Consider the following 20,883-nt stretch of genomic DNA (forward strand, 5'->3'; position numbering starts at 1 on the left):
TGACATTCTCCATTACATTACTTAGCTTTTCCGCCATTGGACACCATGTTTGATCGAGCATGCATCAAATCCTCCGAGGAAGCAAAACACGATCAGTTAAAATGCAATGCAATTCACGGAGGGAGAGAAAAGATACTATACCACCAAAAAGCTTTTGAGAAAGCTTTCATAACATGCATTTCCCCCTCTGTGAAAGGCTTATGTACGGTGTTACGCTAGTCAATCCAGGCCTTGTCCTACTGTAGAGCATCAAACCTGGCTGTCCTACTGTAGAGCATCAAACCTGGCTGTCCTACAGTGGAGCATCAAACCTGGCTGTCCTACAGTAGAGCATCAAACCTGGCTGTCCTACTGTAGAGCATCAAACCTGGCTGTCCTACTGTAGAATACCTCATCTGGCTGTCCTACTGTAGAGCACCTCACCTGGCTGTCCTACTGTAGAGCATCTTACCTGGCTGTCCTACTGTAGAGCATCTTACCTGGCTGGACTCTGTGCCGACCCCAGGGAGGTCCTGTACAGATCTCCGTCTCTGCGCCTCACAGGTGGCTGTGGACAGGATGGAGAGATAGAGGAACCGTTAAAACCTAGAGACAGTTCCAGGGGGACTTGTCTGTCGTCTGTCCGAGGTCTGTGAAAAGTGGGGTATCCAAACCACAGAGCCACACAGAGACAGGACATTTGCACAGATTTAACCCCTGACTCCTTGGCCAGTCACATGTGCTCTGGCATGCCCATAGCATGACCATAGCACAGTAGTCATCCCCCTCAATCCCCACACTAACACGGCACAACACACACACACACACCTACCACATGAATAGCTAGGCCTCACTGTGTCACGTGTTTGTGCAGATCTGCTTGTTTGGGGGGGGGCTGTGAGTAAAGGATGCTGGTGATGGGTAACTAGGGTATTTTAGGGCTCATAGCACATTGCTGGGCCTCAGACAAGACAAGGCCAACGGGCAGGGGGTCCTGTGCTGTACAGCACAATCAGGTCTGGCCTGGCCCTGATCTGCACCCTGCCTCCACTCCATCCCCAGCCAAGGTAAACCTGAGGTTGGCTCTGACCTGTCTGGCATCGTCAGAATAACAGGTGAAATCCCAGCCATCTGGCAGTTAGAAGTATTATTAGTTCGATCTTTGCTGGAGAATTATTAACAGTGTCTTCAGAGTCGGAATATCCAGCTGCTGGGAATTTTCTAGCGATGGGAGCACTGGAGGTCTTTTTAACCCTCCGCACACCCCTTGGCATCAATCCCAGACCCATACAACATTTGAACTACTGCAACAAGGGAAATATTATAGGTGGAAACCATTAAAAAACAATTTGGGACAATTGAAGTTGTTAGAAATGTAACTAAATGCCCTCAACTGATTTTTTTTTCTTTCTAAACTACAAAATTGTGAATGCATAACTTTTTACATGATATGGAAGCTAACATCTAAATCTACCTGGAATGTACGTTTGCAAGACGTGGCACCACAGGGAAAATGGATGTAGGAAATTGCCCGTCTATTTTCTTGTAAAGTAGGTCTAAGCACTGGTCTAACCAATTTAACTTGACCTCTCTTATTGCACAAAACTCCGAAACAAATAGACACTACACACAGGCGCACACACACACAAACAATACACTGAATGTTGGATTGAGACAAATGCTCATTTGTCACTGCAGTAATTGTTGCTCTAGGCCTACACAGTGCCTTCAGAAATTATTCATAGCCATTCGACTTATCCCATATTTTGTTGTGTTACAGCCTGAATTCAAAATGGAAGTTAGAAAATGTATTGAAAATTAAACACAGAAATATCTAATTTACATAAGTATTCACACCCCTGAGTCACTATATGTAAGAATCACCTTTGGCAGTGATTACAGCTGAGAGTCTTTCTAAGTCTCTAGTTAAATTGTACAGTATTTGCACATTATTCTTTGAAAAAAAGTATTCAAGCTCTGTCGAGTTGGTTGTTGATCATTCCACGACAGTCATTTTCAAATCTTGCCATAGATTTCCGAGCCGATTTGTGTTCAAACTAACTAGGCTTCTAAGGAACACTGAACGTCGTCTGTGCAAGCAATTCCAGTGTATATTTGGCCTTGTGTTTTAGGGTAGTGTCTTGCTGAAAGGTTAATTTGTCTCCCAGTGTCTGTTGGAAAGTAGATGACAAGCATACAAATAACATGATGCAGCCACCACCATGCTTGAAAATATGAAGTGGTTCTCAGTGATGTGTTGTTATTGCTCCAAACATAACACTTTGTGTTCAATACATAGTTACTTTCTTTGCCAAATGTTTTGCAGTTTTACTTAAGTGCCTTATTGCATACAGGATGCATGTTAGGAATATTTTGATTCTGTACAGGCTTCCTTCTTTTCACTCTGTCATTTAGGTTAGTATTGTGATGGAACTACAATGTTGTTGATCCATCCTCAGTTCTCCCCTATCACAGTCATTAAACTGGAACTGTTTTAAAGTCACCATTGGCCTCATGGTGAAATCCCTTAGTTCAGTTAAAGGAGAGGACGGAAACCACTAGGAAGGACACCTGTATCTTTGTAGTGACTGGGGGTATTGATACACCATCCAAAGTGTAATTAACCATTTCACCATGCAGAAAAAGGGATATTCAATGTTTTTATTTTTTACCCATCTACCAATATCCCTTCTTTGCGATGCATTGGAAAACCTCCCTGGTCTTTCTGGTTGAATCTGTGTTGGAAATTCACTGAGGGACATAACAGATATGTGGGGTACAAGGAAGAGGTAGTCATTCAAAAATCATGTTAAACACTATTGCACACAGAGTCTATGCAACTTGTGACATTTTTACTCATTAACTTATTTAAGCTTGCCATAACAAAAGAGTTGAATAATTAGACATTTCAGCTTTTTATTTTTAATAACATTTGTAAAAATGTCTAAAAACCTAATTCCACTTTGACATTATGGGTATTGTGTGTAGGCCAGTGACATAAAACCTCAATTTAATCAATTTTAAACTCAGGCTGTAACACAAAATGTGGAAAAGGTCAAGGGGCATGAATACTTTCTGAAGGCCCTGTAGATCAGAATAAGGTCCTGTTATTGTGTGATTGCTGTTTTGCATGTAAAAATAATATACTTTGCTGCTGCCAAGTATGTACAATATGGCAACAGAGGTGCTTGTGAGCATAGCCATTTGAAGTCACACCCTACTATGATAACACTGAATAGACATTTTAATTAGAATGCCAATCCAGAACTTCAAAAAACTTGAGTAATGCTTCATACTAAATGGAGACTGGGTTCAAATGAACTGAAGAAATGAGTGACATCTAGGTGTGCCACATACAGTGATAACAACCTTGTCATGCCTTTAACATCCCCTTACGTCAGCCCTCTCCTTTAGTCACTGATTAATTAACTACTCATTCAACATGTCTCTCGCAGCTCCTCCTTCCTAAATAGAAAGGCCTTTTTTTGTTTGAAATCCAGTGCTGCTGTCCCCATTTCCTTCATACTCATCTTGGGTGGTAATAATAGCTGTGACCCTCAATGTGAGGTAAATCAATCAAATCGACAAAGTTAATGGATGCAAAGAGAGAAAAAAAAAAACATGTTGCCAAGCTTTTAACAGACGTCCTCTATGCATGAAAGACAAGGACAAGCTGAGAGAGGAGCTCAACTCTAGACAGAGCAAGCCAAGCCAACCGATTTACTCCCTGCATGCCTGCAGCAAAGCCAGAAGGACATCTGAGAAACAGACAGGGCCATGAGTTATGAATCTTATCACATTAATTTCACCCCCCCCTTCTGATGGCATGATGATAAAAATAACCTTAATCAACAGTCTATTCTATTGTTTTTGCACATCAGCCTAACAAGTTTGGATTCACCCATGAATCTGGATTAGATATGTTGATTAAAAGATGGATCTGTGTGAATTGAAACAGCTTGATCAGCATCTTGTGCCTGGAGGGTGAAACACATAAGACCACCACCATGTGTAACTCATGTCCCTCTTAATGTCTAACAAAACCACAAAAGACAGAGGAAAAAGAGAACTGTGTGTGTTACTCCAGGTTTATCATCATCCATAGCCTCAATACCAATTTGCATTGAGTCATCACTGGTGGTGAGTCAGGTTCCTAAGAGAGGAAATAATATCCCTACTTCAATTCAATTGTAAAGTGTCAAGGCAGAATATAAGAACTGCATGCCAAATGGCACCCTATTCCATATTTAGTACTCTACTTTTGACCAGGGCCCATATAGGGAATAGGGTGACATTTGAGACGCATCAACTACAAGCAGCCCCTGTAGCCTGTGAGACCTGGAGTAACAGACACTAAAGGCCCAGCAGTGTCAGAGCACAGAGCAAAACTGCTGATTCAGTTCAGCCAAGCCAGCTATACCCAGGGTACCAGGTAGCCTGGTGGTCCGCACTGGTACCTGTGACGACGATCTTGGGAACGTCCAGAATGGTGCCAAATGACGCCGTTTTACGGTGGCCTCGTTTATACTGGGGACGTGCTGCAACAAATACACACACACACAGCTGGCGTACACATGCAGACGAAGAGAGGGCCCAGAGCTGGAGCATGTCAGACGCTGCTCTCTCCTCGCTCCCCTCTGGACTGTATTGACATGCAGAGCACATACATGCACAATGCACAGGCAACATGCGTCCTGTCCTGAGGTTGGTTGGTTAGTTTGACAACACAGTGCTAGCGATGCTGCATAGGAAGTCTCAGCACAGACATGACAGGCATTTGGTTAACAAACAATTTGACTGTACCAATAGAATATGTATGATAAAAGGAATTCAAATAAATTGCTCAAACCATATTGATGACACCGAATACTGTAATATATAGTAACCATTGAGGACCACTGAAGATAAACAGATGATAAAGCTAAATATATTACATTTTAAACTAATATTCATATGATATACCATGTACAGCATCAACAATGTAAAATAATTCTATACAATAAGACAGACAACTGAAGATATTTCACAGAAAACAGTCTCTCACATTAAGCTGAAAAGAAAGCGTGAGGAAAAACCCTGACAAATAGAGACTAAGGCTAATGGTAGCTTACTCATGCCTTGGAAGCTTAAATTTGACAAGGCAGATGATGAATACGGGGCATTCTCTCTGGCTGCGTTTAGACAGGCAGCCCAATTCTGATCTTTTTGTTCCATTAATTGGTCTTTGGAACAAATCAGATCAGTTCTGCAAAAGAGCTGATGTGAAAAGATCCGATGAGATTGGTCAAAAGACCAATTAGTGGAGGAAAGATCAGAATTGGGCTGCCTGTCTATAAACCTCAGCCTAAGATCTGTGTGAAGGAGGGGAGATGACTGGCACCAGTGCTGAGGGGCATATGGAGGTGCTTACATGAGGAGTGAGGCATCACCTCGGAGATGAAAGCAGATGAAATGCATCTTGACAGACAGGGAGACATGATTTACATTGAAGTCATTTTAGAAGACATTCTTATCCAAAGCGACTTACAGTACCAGTCAAATGTTTGGACACACCTACTCATTCCAGGGTTTTTCTTTATTTGTACTATTTTCTACATTGCAGAATAATAGGGAAGACATCAAAATGATGAAATAACACATGGAATCATGTAGTAACCCCCAAAAAAATAAGTGTTAAACAAATCAAAATATATTTTAGATTCTTCAAAGTAGCAGTGGTAGGAAAAAGTACCCAACTATCATACTTGAGTAAAAGTAAAGATATCCTAATAGAAAATGACTCAAGTAAAAGTGGCCCAGTAAAATTCTACTTGAGTAAAAGTATTTGGTTGAAAATATACTTAAGTATCAAAAGTAAAAAAAAATTTAAAATTCCTTATATTAAGCAAACCAGACGGCACCATTTTGTATTTTTAACTTCCGGAAAGCCCAGGCACACTCCAACATTCAGACAATTTACAAACAAAGCATGTGCGTTTAGTGAGTCCGCCAGACCAGAGGCAGTAGGGATGACCAGGGATGTTCGGTTGATAAGTGCGTGAATTTTCCTGTCCTGCTAAGCATTCACGTAACAAGTACTTTTGTGTGTCAAGGAAAATGTATAGAGTAAAAAGTACAATATTTTCTTAAGGAATGTAGTGAAGTAGTCAAAAATATAAATAGTAAAGTAAAGATAACCCAAAAACAACTTAAGTAGCACTTTCAAGTATTTTTACCTAAGTACTTTACACCACTGCAAAGTAGCCACCCTTTGCCTTGATGACAGCTTTGAACTCTTGGCATTCTCTCAACCAGCTTCATGAGGAATGTTTTTCCGACAGTCTTGAAGGAGTTCCCACATTTGCTGATCACTTGTTGGCTGCTTTTCCTTCACTTTGCAGTCCAACTCATCCCAAACCATCTCAATTGGGTTGAGGTCAGGTAATTGCGGAGGCAAGGTCATCTGATGCAGCACTCCATCGCTCTCCTTCTTGGTCAAATAGCACTTACACAGCCTGGAGGTGTGTTTTGGGTCGTTGTCCTGTTGAAAAACAAATGATAGTCCCACTAAGCCCAAACCAGATGGGATGGCGTATCGCTGCAGAATGCTGTGGTAGACATGCTGGTTAAGTGTGCCTTGAAATCTAAATAAATCAATGACCGTGTCACCAGCAAAGCACCCCGCACCTCCTCCTCCATGCTTCCTGGTGGAAAACACACGAGATAATCCGTTCACCTACTCTGCGTCTCAAAGACAAGGCAGTTGTAACTGAAAATCTCAAATTTGAACTCATCAGAACAAAGGACAGATTTCCACCGGTCTAATGTCCATTGCTCGTGTTTCTTGGCCCAAGCAAGTCTCTTCTTATTATTGGTGTCCTGTAGTAGTGGTTTCTTTGCAGAAATTCGATCATGAAGGCCTGATTCACACAGTCCCCTCTGAGAAGTTGATGCTGACATGTGTCTGCTACTTGAACTCTGTGAATCATTTATTTGTGTTGCAATCTGACGTGTTCTGCAGCAGAGCTTCTTCCATTCCTGTGGCGGTCCTCATGAGAGCCAGTATCATCATAGCACTTGATGGTTTTTGTGACTGCACTTGAAGAAACTTTCAAAGTTCTTGAAATTTTTCAGATTGACTAACCTTCATGTCTTACAGTAATGATGGACTGTCGTTTCTCTTTGCTTATTTGAGCAGTCCTTGTCATAATATGGACTTGGTCTTTTACTAAATAGGGCTATCTTCTGTATACCCACCCTACCTTGTCACAACAGAAATTCCACAAATGAACTTTTAACAAGGCAAACCTGTTCATTGAAACGCATTACAGGTGACTACCTCATGATGCTGGTTGAGAGAATGCCAAGAGTATGCAAAGCTGTCATAAAGGCAAACGGTGGCTACTTTGAAGAATTGCAAATATAAAATCTATTTTGTGTTATTTCATAGTTGTGATGTCTTCACTATTATTCTACAATGTAGAAAATAGTAAAAATAAAGAAAAACCCTGGAATGAGTAGGTGTGTCCAAACTTTTGACTAGTAGCAATTAGGGTTAAGTGCCTTGCTCAAGGTCACATCGACAGAGTAATTTTTTTCACTTTGTCGGCTCGGGGCTTAGAACCAATAACCTTTTGGATACTGGCCCAACGCTCTTAACCGATAGGCTACCTGCCAACCTGATAGTAGCTTTAATGGCGTAGGATGCCTTTATTGCTCTCTCTCGTACTGAAATAAAACTGACTTCATTAGCTGATGTAACATTACTGTAAGTATGAACTGTATGCATCTCTTCTAGAAGTGTGTGATGTGTCAAATATGTAGTCCTATACTTGTACAATCCATTTTGGGGTGTGTGAAGGGTGTCGATTCTGACGTTACCTGTGGGAGCGAAAGGCACCCTGTGCTCCAGCTCTGACAGGTCTGCGCTCATTCTTTTGCTCTCTGAGGGCAGCAGACTGTGGGTTCGCTCCGACAGGCTCTCAACACTGCTCCCTCTGGACAGAGGCAGGCTCCACAATGGGTCTACCTGAGAGCACAGACAAAACAGATACTGTTGGCCTACAGTAGATTTCACTACTTATTCAGTGTGGTCAAAAAGTCTCAATTACATTTTGTGCACTGATGATTACGTCAAAATGACCGTGATTACTTTCATATGATGCTTGTTTAAATCATTTTGTTCATATCCACACAAATCTAGCTAATTGCATTAATTTGTCTACCTTCTCTCACCTAGACACCTGACAAAGTAAATTGCTCAGGTTTAATGATACCAGTACAGGTTGCTGCGTTACCTTTGGCCTGAACTGATGAGCAAACTGAGGTGTGATCTTGATGGTGTCGTTGCTCCCTGGAGAGTCCCCATGCTCCATGTTTGTGTCACTCTTGTTGCTGTTGCAAGTGTAATCCACATAGGAACCTGTAACACCCAACAGAGAGGTGGTGAGACGTGAGATATTTCCACATTACTTCCATGATGTTTTATGTAGGTAAAACTCTAATGCAGATAATAAAAGCTTCCACTACTTCAACGATATAGATGTAGCTACCTGTACTGGTGGCCGAGCTACTCTGTCCTTCATCTGAAGACTGGTACGGATATTGCAAGGGTTCATCAGATCCTGGGAAGCACTGGAAAAGAGAGGTTGACATAAAATGTAACTGCGACATTCCCAACACTGACCATCTGACCAGGCAAGCAGTCTGAGAACAGGACACCATGGTTAAGAGTCCTCCTTGCATCCAGGATCGGTGTCGGCATGGAATTCAAAAGAACACTGGAATGGACACTGTGGAGATCACTTGTCTGCAGGACGGCCATCTTGGTAAGGCATTCAATTTCATTTACCGTAAATTCCGGACTATAAGCCGCAACTTTTTTACCACGCTTTGAACCTCGCGGCTTAAACAATGACGAGGCTAATATATGGACTTTTTCCGCTTTCAATTTTTTTTCTTCCAAAAAAACACATTCTGTGACGTGCTCAGTTTTTTGGCGGCATGAAGCTTTCATTAGACCAATGAAATTGCCGAACGGGTTAAGGTCAAACAACTTTTTTGTTTACTGTTTAGATTAAATCGAGCACTCTCAAACTTCCCATCATTCTGATTACGGTAGTTATTTTGTCACCCTCATCATGGCAAAGACACGGAGAAATGCATATGATGCAGCTTTCAAGTTGAAGGCGATTGGAAAAGGAAATAGAGCTGCTGCACGTGAGCTTGGTCTTAATGAGTCGATGATAAGACGTTGGAAACAGCAGCATGAGGAATTGACTCAGTGCAAAAAGACAACTAAAGCTTACTGCTAATTTTTTATTTTTTTTTACAAGCCGTGTTTCGTTAAAGCCTATTTATTTTTGTTACAAGCCGTGTTTCGTTAAAGCCTATTTATTTTTGTTACAAGCCGTGTTTCGTTAAAGCCTATTTATTTTTGTTACAAGCCATGTTTCGTTAAAGCCTATTTATTTTTGTTACAAGCCGTGTTTCGTTAAAGCCTATTTATTTTTGTTACAAGCCGTGTTTCGTTAAAGCCTATTTATTTTTGTTACAAGCCGTGTTTCGTTAAAGCCTATTTATTTTTGTTACAAGCCGTGTTTCGTTAAAGCCTATTTATTTTTGTTACAAGCCGTGTTTCGTTAAAGCCTATTTATTTTTGTTACAAGCCATGTTTCGTTAAAGCCTATTTATTTTTGTTACAAGCCGTGTTTCGTTAAAGCCTATTTATTTTTGTTACAAGCCGTGTTTCGTTAAAGCCTATTTATTTTTGTTACAAGCCGTGTTTCGTTAAAGCCTATTTATTTTTGTTACAAGCCGTGTTTCGTTAAAGCCTATTTATTTTTGTTACAAGCCGTGCTTCGTTAAAGCCTATTTATTTTTGTTACAAGCCATGTTTCGTTAAAGCCTGTGTAAAGTTCATTTGTTTCAATGTACCGGTAGGCACCTGCGGCTTATAGACATGTGCGGCTTATTTATGTTCAAAATAATAATTGTTTTTAAATTCAGTGGGTGCGGCTTATATTCAGGTGCGCTTAATAGTCCGGAAATTATGGTAATGCATCTCTATAAGTATGAGTGTTTGTGTGTAGGAGGGCCTTACTCGCATAAGATGGGTCATGATCTTGACTATCTCCTCCATGGAGGGTCTCTGGGAGGGGTCTTTAGACCAGCAGCGGGTCATCAGGCTCTCAATGGGTTTGGGTAGGCTCTTGATGAGCGGTGGCCGGGTGCCTGGACATTATCAATACAAACAGAGAGATAAGACGCACTACGTCAACATTTATCACTATGAATCCAAACACAATCACAGTAAAATGGATGGAGAGGTCAAAGGTATTACAAACGCAATCTTTTAAAAATGTAATCAAGTTCCAGAAAGTTAATTTCAGTACAAGTAAACACTTCTAATCTAATGCAAATGAAAGCCCCTGCTGTGGTGGCACCGCTAATTTGTCGGAATGACAGACGCAGTAGTGTCCTGTCCCCAGGTGTGCTCCTGTTCTCAGACAGTCAGTGTTCCGTTTGTGCTCCATCACTCTACTGTGCGACGGAGGGAACAGCAGGGAGCGCTATACAGGTGAGTCTGTCTTTTAATTGCGCTTCCCCGTCAGCCTCGTAACTCATTTAATCTCACAGCAGGTCTCACTGGGCAGCCGGCTCTGAGATGCCAGGGTGATTGACATGTCAGCACAAAGATTAACTCATTCAGCTCCCCCACCTACTTCCTCTTAGACTCACCGTTATGCACAGCCCACATGATGCGGAAGGCCGGCCCTCCAATCTCGTCAAAGGGCTTCCTGCGTGTGATCACCTCCCAGAGAATGATGCCCCAGCTGAACACATCACACTTCTCACTGTAATTGCTGCCTGAAAGCACATAGCAGAGAAACAGCTCCACTCAGGGCCTTTCAGATTGCTCTGATTGACTGATGAAAAGTAAGTCTCAAAAAAGCACAGTTAATATGTGTGAGGAGTGTTGGGGAGAAGGGGGATGTGCTTGGGAAAGCACAGGAGCATCCATCTGGTCTGCGCACCTTAAGAACATATGTGTGATGAAAATAAGGAGGCAATTTTAGTTCAGGGCCACTCCTGAGATGCTTAATTACTGTGGCTATGTTGTGGAATTAAACTACTCTTCACACAGGCGTTTGGGTTGTGTCCCAAATTGCACCCTATTCCCTATTTAGCGCACTTCTTTTGACCAGGGCCCATTATGCACTATATAAGGAATAGGGTGTCATTTGGGACTCAGATTTAAAGTTGCTTTGCTGCCGAGGCCTTTTTTAATAACATTTCTCCCCGTGACGCAAATTAGCTTTACGGAGGTCATTCTGGGGGCAAATGTGAGCTGTTTAAATTGCATGGAAATCATGTTACTCCCCTTTAACAAGATAATGACTATTCATGTTACTCCCTTTAACAAGATAATGACTATTCATGTTACTCCCTTAAACAAGATAATGACTATTCATGTTACTCCCTTAAACAAGATAATGACTATTCATGTTACTCCCTTAAACAAGATAATGACTATTCATGTTACTCCCTTAAACAAGATAATGACTATTCATGTTACTCCCTTTAACAAGATAATGACTATTCATGTTACTCCCTTAAACAAGATAATGACTATTCATGTTACTCCCTTAAACAAGATAATGACTATTCATGTTACTCCCTTAAACAAGATAATTACTATTTCCTTAGCGTTTCCTCCTGACCCCCTTGACAAGAGGCTGCCTCAATGTGCTTTGTAAAACAAAGTACATTAGGCCAGGGATTACCAAACTCGGTCCTGGGGCCCCTCCTGGGTGCATGTATAGTTGTTTTGCTCCTAGCACTTCACAGCTGATTCAAATAATCAAAGCTTGCTGATGAGTTGGTTATTTGAATAGTGCTAGGACAAAAAACTAAATGTGAACCCAGGGGGGCCCCCAGGACCGAGTTTGGGAAATCCTGCATTAAACTACCGGCTGACAGCATAGACTAAAATGCTACATTCTCCTTGGGATGAAACCGAAACCGTCTCTGCAATATGCTGCATCTTTCCCTCAATTCAACTTCTAAATGTCTGTGTGTACAACCACAATAATTATAATAATAAATACCACCTAAGATATGAATGAATGTAAATTAACAGAATGCTAACAAGAGTTAGATTAGTCAGGCTTTGAGAAATGGTGGAGTCTACGTGTTTGGGGTGACTTCCAATGATCAACTAAGTGATAAAGCCAAAGTGGCGCACCATTACAATTAACGATCACTTCCACCACTAGACATAAGCCCTACTGTATAAACATTGCTCTCAACAGTAGCACCACCTAACCAAACACTGACAATCAATGCACTCTAGATAAACACATTTATGAAAGGCTACACTTGTTTAGATACCCTTGTTCTTAAAGAGTCAGTCCAATTTGCGCTTTCTAAGACAGATGGGACAGGCATCCCTTGGCGTGTTTCAAACATTTGCCATGCTGTTCATACATGCCTTCAAACACCTCTGGGGCCATCCAAGCAGCACTTCCTTTGTTGTTGGTCATGTGGGTCTGAATGTCACACGCTGTCCCAAAGTCACATATCTTCAGCACGGTGCCACCGGCAACCAGGAGCAGGCTGAAACAAACAAGTAAACAAAGATCCACTCAAATGAGTGACGTGTGAACTTGAGTGACGTGTGAGACTACGTAAGGGTAACTACTAAAGGCTGCTGAGGTCTAACTGGGTTACAAACACGTAATAAAATCCACTTTAGCTTCAAAGCAAACATTTCTAATCATTAAAAAAACATGAAAAAAGGGAATACAGCTAGTCAGATTATTTTTATGCATACAAAGGAAAGTCAGATCCCTTACAGCAAATAACTTTACAACCACAAAGTCTGGCAAAACCCGCTGTGTCACACAAAGAGCGTGAAGGTTAGGTTCCAGTCTTTTCCGTCAGAGCCAAATATATAACCTCTGGAGCTGATACAGCTACTCTAAGCATTTCAGTCAGAGGCACACTATGAAAACACTAAGGCCTTACTACTGAAGCCAGATCTAACAGAAATGGAACAAAAACATAAGCAAAATACTTTTATACGCAGACGACTGGAGCCCGTCCGTTGACTATGCTCATTAAAAATATATATAACAAAACTATGGTATTTTGGTTAATAAAGTCAGATACAAATATTCTGACACTATTGCATAATATAATATATCACACATCTATTAAATGTCACCTTGAGTGGGGGAACAAGGCACTTTATTGGCAGTGAAACAAGAGAGAGGGGGAGGTGGTGAGGAGGAGCATACTTGGGTGGCTTGAGGTCCCTGTGAATGAGAGCCTTTGGTTTCATGCCATGGAGATAGGCGACCCCTTGGGAACACTGAAAACACCAGCTCATGGCATGGGAAGCAGTGTAATAGGGGAGGGGTTCAGCACCATGCAGCACTGTGGACAGAGAACACAGTCACTACCACAGACACCTCAAAATAAACACAAAACACACCTGCATGCACACACACACACTTCCATAGCCTTAAAAAGTCCACAAGTGCAAACACACTTTCACATACACCATGTTTTACTATCCTTGTGGGAACATAATATTTTCCATAACTCTAATCCCTAAGCCTAAAATAGCCTTTGTCCTTGTGGGGACCTGGGAAATGTCCCCACCAGGGAGAACTTTCCTTGTTTACCACTAATATGCGCGTACACACACACACACACACACACACACACAGAGAGAGAGAGAGAATACCTTCAAAGTTATAGTTTCAAGCATTCAACAAAGTTGTGACGACCACAACTAAGAACACCAACTTTAAATAACTTTGACAGAGATTCAGAGGTAGAAAAGTATACAAGGGGGTAAAGTGCTTGTACAGGTAAGAGTCAGACCTGGGTTCGAATACTATTTTGAATACCTCAATTACTTTCACATACATTCAAAGTAAGTATTAGGATTTTATTTTTATTTATTAAAGACAAGTAGTTCAATATTTTAATGTATATATTTGAAAATAGTCAGAAACACTGCCTCAAATTCACTCCAATGCATTTAACCGAGGTATTTTTTTAAAGTATATTAAAATACCAGACACTCAAATACACATGTATTTGAACCCCTTTCTGGTAAGGGATCCATGAACACTTCCTAACTCTGCAATACTATATAACAGGTCATTGTGAAAGGACTGACCAATTTAAGGAATCATGGCAATAGTGAGCCTAATAACCCTTTATACTCGAGGGAATTGGCCTATATGGATGAGGCCAAATTGAAATGGAACAGTTAGGAGATAAGAGATATTATTAGACCAAGGTGAAGACACAACAGTTAACATCACACAAGACTGAATCAAAATATTGCACTGTTGATTTTATGTGCATTTTACATTTACTGTACTTTTCGCCATATTTGTTGATAACGAAATCTGAAAATACTCTGGATACATTCCAAAAACACTCCATTATAACATCGCAATCTGGGTCAGGTGGGCATGATTTGAAAGCTTGTTCTATTGCCAACATGACTAGCTAAGTTATAAAATACGATCTTAGTGGTAAGCTTTCACAGGGCAATTCAGAGAAACAGATCATAGAAATGAGTCATGAGTGCATTCAGGTGTGTGTGCCGTGGCAAATTTTCTTCACAATAAACAAATATAGGCTCATTCTGTTCAGAACAACCCAGGATATGACGACATGTCATCGTGTAACTGTACATCAAATATAGTGATCCTAAATGTTGACACTGTATATGACATGAGTCATGATGTGCACATTTGGACTCAAGGGTGTTTGGCTTGCTTGTATGACATCAAAACGGTATTTATTATAATCCTCAAAATCACATCTTTCAAATTACATCAAGTCATCTTAATTTACAGAAATTCCCTCACTCAGACAAGAAAATTGCCCAAATACCGGGAGGGATGGGGTCAACTTGTTGTTGCGAGCTATGCTCAAATTCAGAACGGCTGTCATTCAAAACCCATATAACACTGTGAAGCGCAGAGCCTGAGCTCTACCGTAACTTATAGCATGTCACTGTACAGCCACTACGTTCCAATTTAGGTGCTTATTAGCGCCCAAATCTGCAATTTTCTACCTGTATACGGGTACGAGTGTAAAGGATTAATAAGAGCATAGTTTGCATTTGGGTATTGGAGTTATTGACGTTGATTGCAATATTTCCACTTGTTTGACATGGCATGCAGTTAAACAAATTTACAAGCCATGTCAATGTGTGTGGTAGAGATGTAGGTCGGCTTGGGCGGTATACCGTATACCAGGGCATTTGGAAATAGCCACAGGATGGTTTTTCATTTCTTTGAAGCTTTAAAAAAATAAAATATTTGTATATACTTGATTGCACATGTTTCCTGATGAAGCTTACCGGTAGTCTCCAGCCACATTGTTTTGTTTACAAGCACACAACGAATAGAGACTGGACGCTTTAGTCACTTACTCATTGTTGTGCAGCATGCGCCAGGTTATCTAGTTACAATATGGAATTCAAACTAAATGTTTGCCAGCTAGATATCTTATAACTATTAAGTTAACCGTCTAAAATGTGCTAAAAATGTGTTAGCTAAGTGGTTAGCTTCTTGAAAATCAAGCTTCTTGGTAACATCAGAGAATCCCCTCCTGGATCAAGAGCCTTGTTAACCAATATTGTTTTTTAATGCGTGCAGCATTTTTTAATTTACTTGTATAACTTATAGCTGGGATGTCTGTCCTGCAAATAGTTAGTCAAATACTGTATAAAATGTTTGCATGTGCTCCTTAGCATTCAGTTAGCATTCGCTATAAGGTTTTAAATGTACGCTACATGCCCTAAAGAATGTGGATACCTGCTTGTCGAACATCTCATTCCAAAATCATGTTCATGAATATGGAGTCGGGTGCCCCTTTGCTGCTATAACAGCCTCTACTCTTCTGTGAAGTCTCTCCACTAGATGTTGGAACATTGCAGCGGGGACTTGCTTCCATTCAGCCACAAGAGCATTATTGAGGTCGGCACTGTTGTTGGGTGATTAGGCCTGGATCGCAGTCAGCATTACAATTCATCCCAAAGGTGTTTGATGGGGTTGAGGTCAGGGCTCTGTGCAGGCCAGTAAAGTTCTTCCACACAGATCTTGACAAACCAGTTCTGTATGGATCTCGCTTTGTGCACAGGGGCATTGTCATGCCTCCAGCAAACTTTACAGTTGGCACTATGCATTGGGGTAGCCAACGCGCTACCTGCCTCCAGCCAACTGGACGTTTCCACTTCACAATAACATCACTTACAGTTGACCGTGGCAGCTCTAGCTGGGCAGAAATTTGACAAACTGACTTGTTGGAAAGGTGGCATCCTATTTTGGCATTTGGCTGTCCCATTCTGTGAGCTTATGTGGCCTATCACTTCGTGACTGAGCCGCTGTTTCCACTTCACAATAACATCCGGAGCAGCTCTCGCTGGGCAGAAATTTGACAAACTGACTTGTTGGAAAGGTGGCATCCTATGACAAAGCCACGTTGAAAGTCACTGAGCTCTTCAGTATGGGCCATTCTACTGCCAATGTTTCCCTATGGAGATTACATGGCTGTGTGCTCGAATTTATACATCTCTCTGCAACCGGTGTGGCTGAAATAGCCAAATCCACTAATTTGGGGTGTCAACATACTTTTGTATATACAGTGTACTTATTAGCATTGCTAACCTTCAGATTACAGACTCAGTGGGGTTTGAATATAGCGCCCCTTGTGTTCATATCCTAGGATGGCACAAGGTCAGTATGAAGGTATGACAATCTGGATCTGGATACTGCCCAAGCCTAGTAGTAGGCTTGCCTACATTGTCCAGGGACTCACCATTGTACAGAGACCCCCCTTCAGCATATTCCATCACCAGGCAGACCTAGATCGGTCAATTTGTGCCGTCAAAAATGAAAGAAAAAAAAAGGTAGTTATTAGGGTATACAGTATCCCACGATGTTCTGGTCGTTTGTTTACCTTGCTATTGGTGTTTCTACAATAAATCAGTAACAACCCACTGTTCCAAGGTATTTACAACTGGCAAAAACCATAGGCTATAACAACACACTGAAATATCAGTGTGTTAAAAAGCTGACTTACCGGAATATTGCATGAGCCATACAACTTCACAATGTTGGGGTGATTCACACGTGAAAGCTGTCGCAGCTTGGGAGGGGAGAGGAGGAGGGAAGAGAATCAAGAGGGATCTCTTTGGGTTGTAATAAACTGCCCTGCCATAACTTTACAGGATATCTCTATTAGTATCCCAGTACAATGTGACAATACCTCAACTATGAATGCTTTCCTTTCAGATTCACTCTCAATTGTCTTGATTGCGACGTCTTTGCCTTTCCATTTGGCCTTGCAGACAACACCAAATGCACCTCTCCCCACGACCTGAAAGATAACAGGTAGACGACATAAGCCAAGTGTGTTGGATGCAATGTTATTCGTCCTTTATTATCATGACCCTACTAATGCCACTTTCCATCTGGGTGTTTTGGGAGTTAGACAAGCTAACACTGTTGTTGTTATTTGTTGTGGACAAGTTCCATTACACAATCCAGCATATCAATCAAACTCCTGTGTGCAGACAGTCAACGTCAGCTGATCTGATGGAGGGGTCTGATGTGTGGGGCCCACCTGTCGGGAACTGCAGCTAGTTAGCTAGTTACAATCAAAACAATAACTGCCAAATAGATTTGGAGCATAGCTAACTGACCATTCTCCATAACGTCTATAGCAAAATAATTTATGAATGGCATAGCTATTAGTGAGATAGTTATGGTAACTTTTAATTCCCAGGCCTTTTCAAAACCATAATACACAAAACATTCAATGCATGGTCCAACACACTGATTTACCGGATTATTGCATGAGCCATACAACTTCACAATGTTGGGGTGATTCAAACCCAACATCACACCCCATCTTGGGGTGATTCACACCTAGCCAGCAAAGCTGTGTTTGTTGACTAGCTAGCTTGCTAGCTCAGTCCCACATAGCCAGCTGGTAGCTGAGCTAGCTAGACAGCTAGTAAGGCAGTTTGCAAACGTTAGCTAAAAAGTCGATTAACAATGGTAGAGCTAGCAACCATGACAATTGCGATATCACGCACTGTGGCAAACTTCTGCATCATAGGATCCCTCACGTTCCAATCAAATGTTGAGATAGCTAACTTGTTACTTACCTCTTCAACTTCAATATCCACATAATCTATTTCTTCAAATGGATATCCAGGGGGAGTTTCGATCATATCGGCGGATGGCAGAGACATTGCTAACTGGCTAACTAGTTATTCATTAAAACTGAATGTAAAAATGTAAAAAGAATAATATGCAAGACACGCGTACACGAAGGAAAATAATCTTACATGACACAACTTGCCAAGACACTGGCGGACCTAAAACGGAAATAAATCTAGTTTAAAAACTGGAACTCGCAAGCTGTGTTTACTGGCTAGCTAGCTCAGTCCAACATAGCCAACTGGTAGCTGAACTAGCTAGACAGCTAGTAAGGTAGTTTGCTAATGTTAGCTAAAAAGTCGATTAACAATGGCTAGCAGTAGCCACAATTTGAAAACAGCAACTTGCAATTGCCATATCAGGGACGTCAACGACGTTGGTTGACAAAAGTAAATCAGCAAGTTAGCTAGCTGGCGAGCAAGCTATATCTGACACTTTGGGAGTCACTTGACTAGGCCGATTGCTGGCCTGATCACGCCAGTCCTTCGCCGCCGTAGACTGTGCACCACCGGCGTAGTGGCTCGAGACATGGGGTGATTGATTTCCTCAGCATTTAAAACTCAAACAATCAACAACAAAAAAAGTGTCCACCGTTTTTCCCTGCGTTTTTCTAAACACCTGACTCGCGTACATAACTTTATAATTACGACTTTTCTTCCATTATATACGACTTTTGTTTTATTCCGCAGTTGTTACAGGCAGCAGCTCCAGAAATGGTGTGCTCCCCTGAATTCTGCCCCACCAGCTTTGTGTCCCGAATAGCATGCAGATGCAACTTTGTAAATAGAGACGCTATAATAAAAAGGATGCGATGTTATTGTTAACTTTATTACAATAAATGCATGCATATGTATGTCCCTATAAGTAACGTTATTAGCCTCTTAAATGTCAATAGTATATGTAGCCTACAGTGTAAAGTACTTGAGGTATCTGTACTTTACTTTTTATATTTTTGACAACTTTTACTATTACTTCACTACACAATGTACGTTTTACTCCATACATTTTCCCTGACACCCAAAAGTAGTCTACTCGTTACATTTTAAATGCTTAGCAGGACAGGAGGTTGGTCTAATTTACGCACTTATCAAGAGAACATCCCTATCATCCCTACTGCCTCTAATCTGGTAGACTCACTGAACACAAATGCTGAAGTGTGACCCTGGCTATCAATTAAGTAAAAAACAACAAGACAATTGTGCCTTCTCGTTTGCTTAATATAAGAAATTAAAAATAATTTCTATTTTTACTTTTACTTTTGATACGTTAGTATATTTTTGCAATTACATTTAACTTTGAAACGTAAGTATATTTAAAACCAAATACTTTTAGACTTTTACTTAAGTAGTATTTTACTGGATGACTTTAACTTCTACTTGAGTAATTTTCTATCTTTACTTTTACTCAAGTATGACAATTGGGTACTTTTCCCACCACTGGTAGCCTACAGTTGAAAAACGCAAGTGACTGTGACTTACTGTGAATATAAACTTTGTTAATTAGACGAACACAGGTAACATACAATGCTATTCATTTTAGTGCTTTAGTGTTTCAAAATAAAATTGTCCATTTATCAAATGGACCATCAATCATGATCTATCAACCATGGTATGTCTGGTAGTCTGGACAAAATACAATTCAGCTGTTTCCCATATGTCAATTACATCTGTAAAGTCCCTCTTCGTCATTGAAACACGTGTGACAGAGTAGGAACCATAGTTTTGGTCATCGTTTCCCAGGGGAGCCTACTTAGGGTGCAAACAGTTCAAAAGCTATTAAAGTGTCAAAGGTAGGTTAAGATAGTTCACTCAGGCACTTTACCATTGAAAAATAATGTCAGTTCCGGACTACTTAATGGGATCAGTCTTCAATAGACACCGGTGCAATAGCAGCTGGGTCTGGTCTACTTAGTTCATTGACTTTCATTGAACCAGAAGAAAACAGCAAGTGGGGTATCTCCAGTCGCGTACCGTCGTTTTGCAGGGCCCTGCAAGATCTGAGCAAGGAAAACAGCTAACTTCTTACAATTCTACACATTTTGCTATTTGGCAAAGAGAAAAATGTTGCTGTTTAAAGCACATTGTATAGCTTATCTCATGTTATTTAAAAAAAAAAAATGCCATTAGTCTGAGAGAAAATGTTGCTGTTTAAAGCAAATTTCCTGCAATTCTACACATTTCCATGGGCCAATTAGAGAAATGTGCAGTTTTATAGCTAGCTATTCCACACATTTTGCCATGAGGTTGAGAGAATCTTTTTTTAGTTTTACAGCTAATTTCCTGTAATTCTAAACATTTTTGCCATCACTTATGTCCTGTTCATATACTATCTGGGGAGGGACACCGGTGGTGTACCAGCGGGTGTCATTATATTTATACCTGAATTTTGTAGAGATGCTGTCTGTTTGAGAACCATTTTGAGAACTGTGCTGTCTTGAAGACAATTGTTTTAGGTGTGGTCAATTGTAAGAAGGTGTTGACTTTGATTCTAAGTATTTATTTGTTAAAGTTTGACATATTTTGGGGGGAATATTATCTGCCTCCCGGCTGTTTCCCAATAAATTGGCTTTGTGATTTGATTAGGCCTATAGGCCCAGATGTTGCTATCCATGTGAAACAGATCGATCGTGTGTTGGTCTAGGACGGCATGTACTACATTTTCT

General features: G+C 40.9%; 1 protein-coding gene across 2 annotated transcripts in view; it reads right to left on the reverse strand.

The window, feature by feature from the left end:
• The window catches only part of LOC106571331 (mitogen-activated protein kinase kinase kinase 7), a 31,837-nt gene extending 12,862 nt beyond the window's left edge, over positions 1-18,975 (reverse strand). The window contains exons 1-13 of one of the 2 annotated variants that reach the window (XM_082961714.1): positions 18,167-18,975; positions 17,263-17,373; positions 17,077-17,142; positions 16,813-16,858; positions 13,260-13,398; positions 12,448-12,576; positions 10,699-10,823; positions 10,061-10,191; positions 8,511-8,592; positions 8,256-8,380; positions 7,840-7,987; positions 4,437-4,517; positions 480-547 (exon numbers count right to left, since the gene is read on the reverse strand). In XM_082961714.1, coding sequence (XP_082817840.1) covers positions 480-547; positions 4,437-4,517; positions 7,840-7,987; positions 8,256-8,380; positions 8,511-8,592; positions 10,061-10,191; positions 10,699-10,823; positions 12,448-12,576; positions 13,260-13,398; positions 16,813-16,858; positions 17,077-17,142; positions 17,263-17,373; positions 18,167-18,253 — 1,338 coding nt within the window. In that variant the 5' untranslated portion in view covers positions 18,254-18,975. The remainder of the gene's footprint in view (positions 1-479; positions 548-4,436; positions 4,518-7,839; positions 7,988-8,255; positions 8,381-8,510; positions 8,593-10,060; positions 10,192-10,698; positions 10,824-12,447; positions 12,577-13,259; positions 13,399-16,812; positions 16,859-17,076; positions 17,143-17,262; positions 17,374-18,166) is intronic. The other variant, XM_082961715.1, reaches the window with a different exon arrangement.
• Between the last annotated feature and the right edge of the window lie 1,908 nt (positions 18,976-20,883).

Source organism: Salmo salar, chromosome 15, assembly GCF_965601325.2.
Source record: "Salmo salar chromosome 15, fSalSal1, whole genome shotgun sequence".
In the NCBI taxonomy this organism is placed as follows: domain Eukaryota; kingdom Metazoa; phylum Chordata; class Actinopteri; order Salmoniformes; family Salmonidae; genus Salmo; species Salmo salar.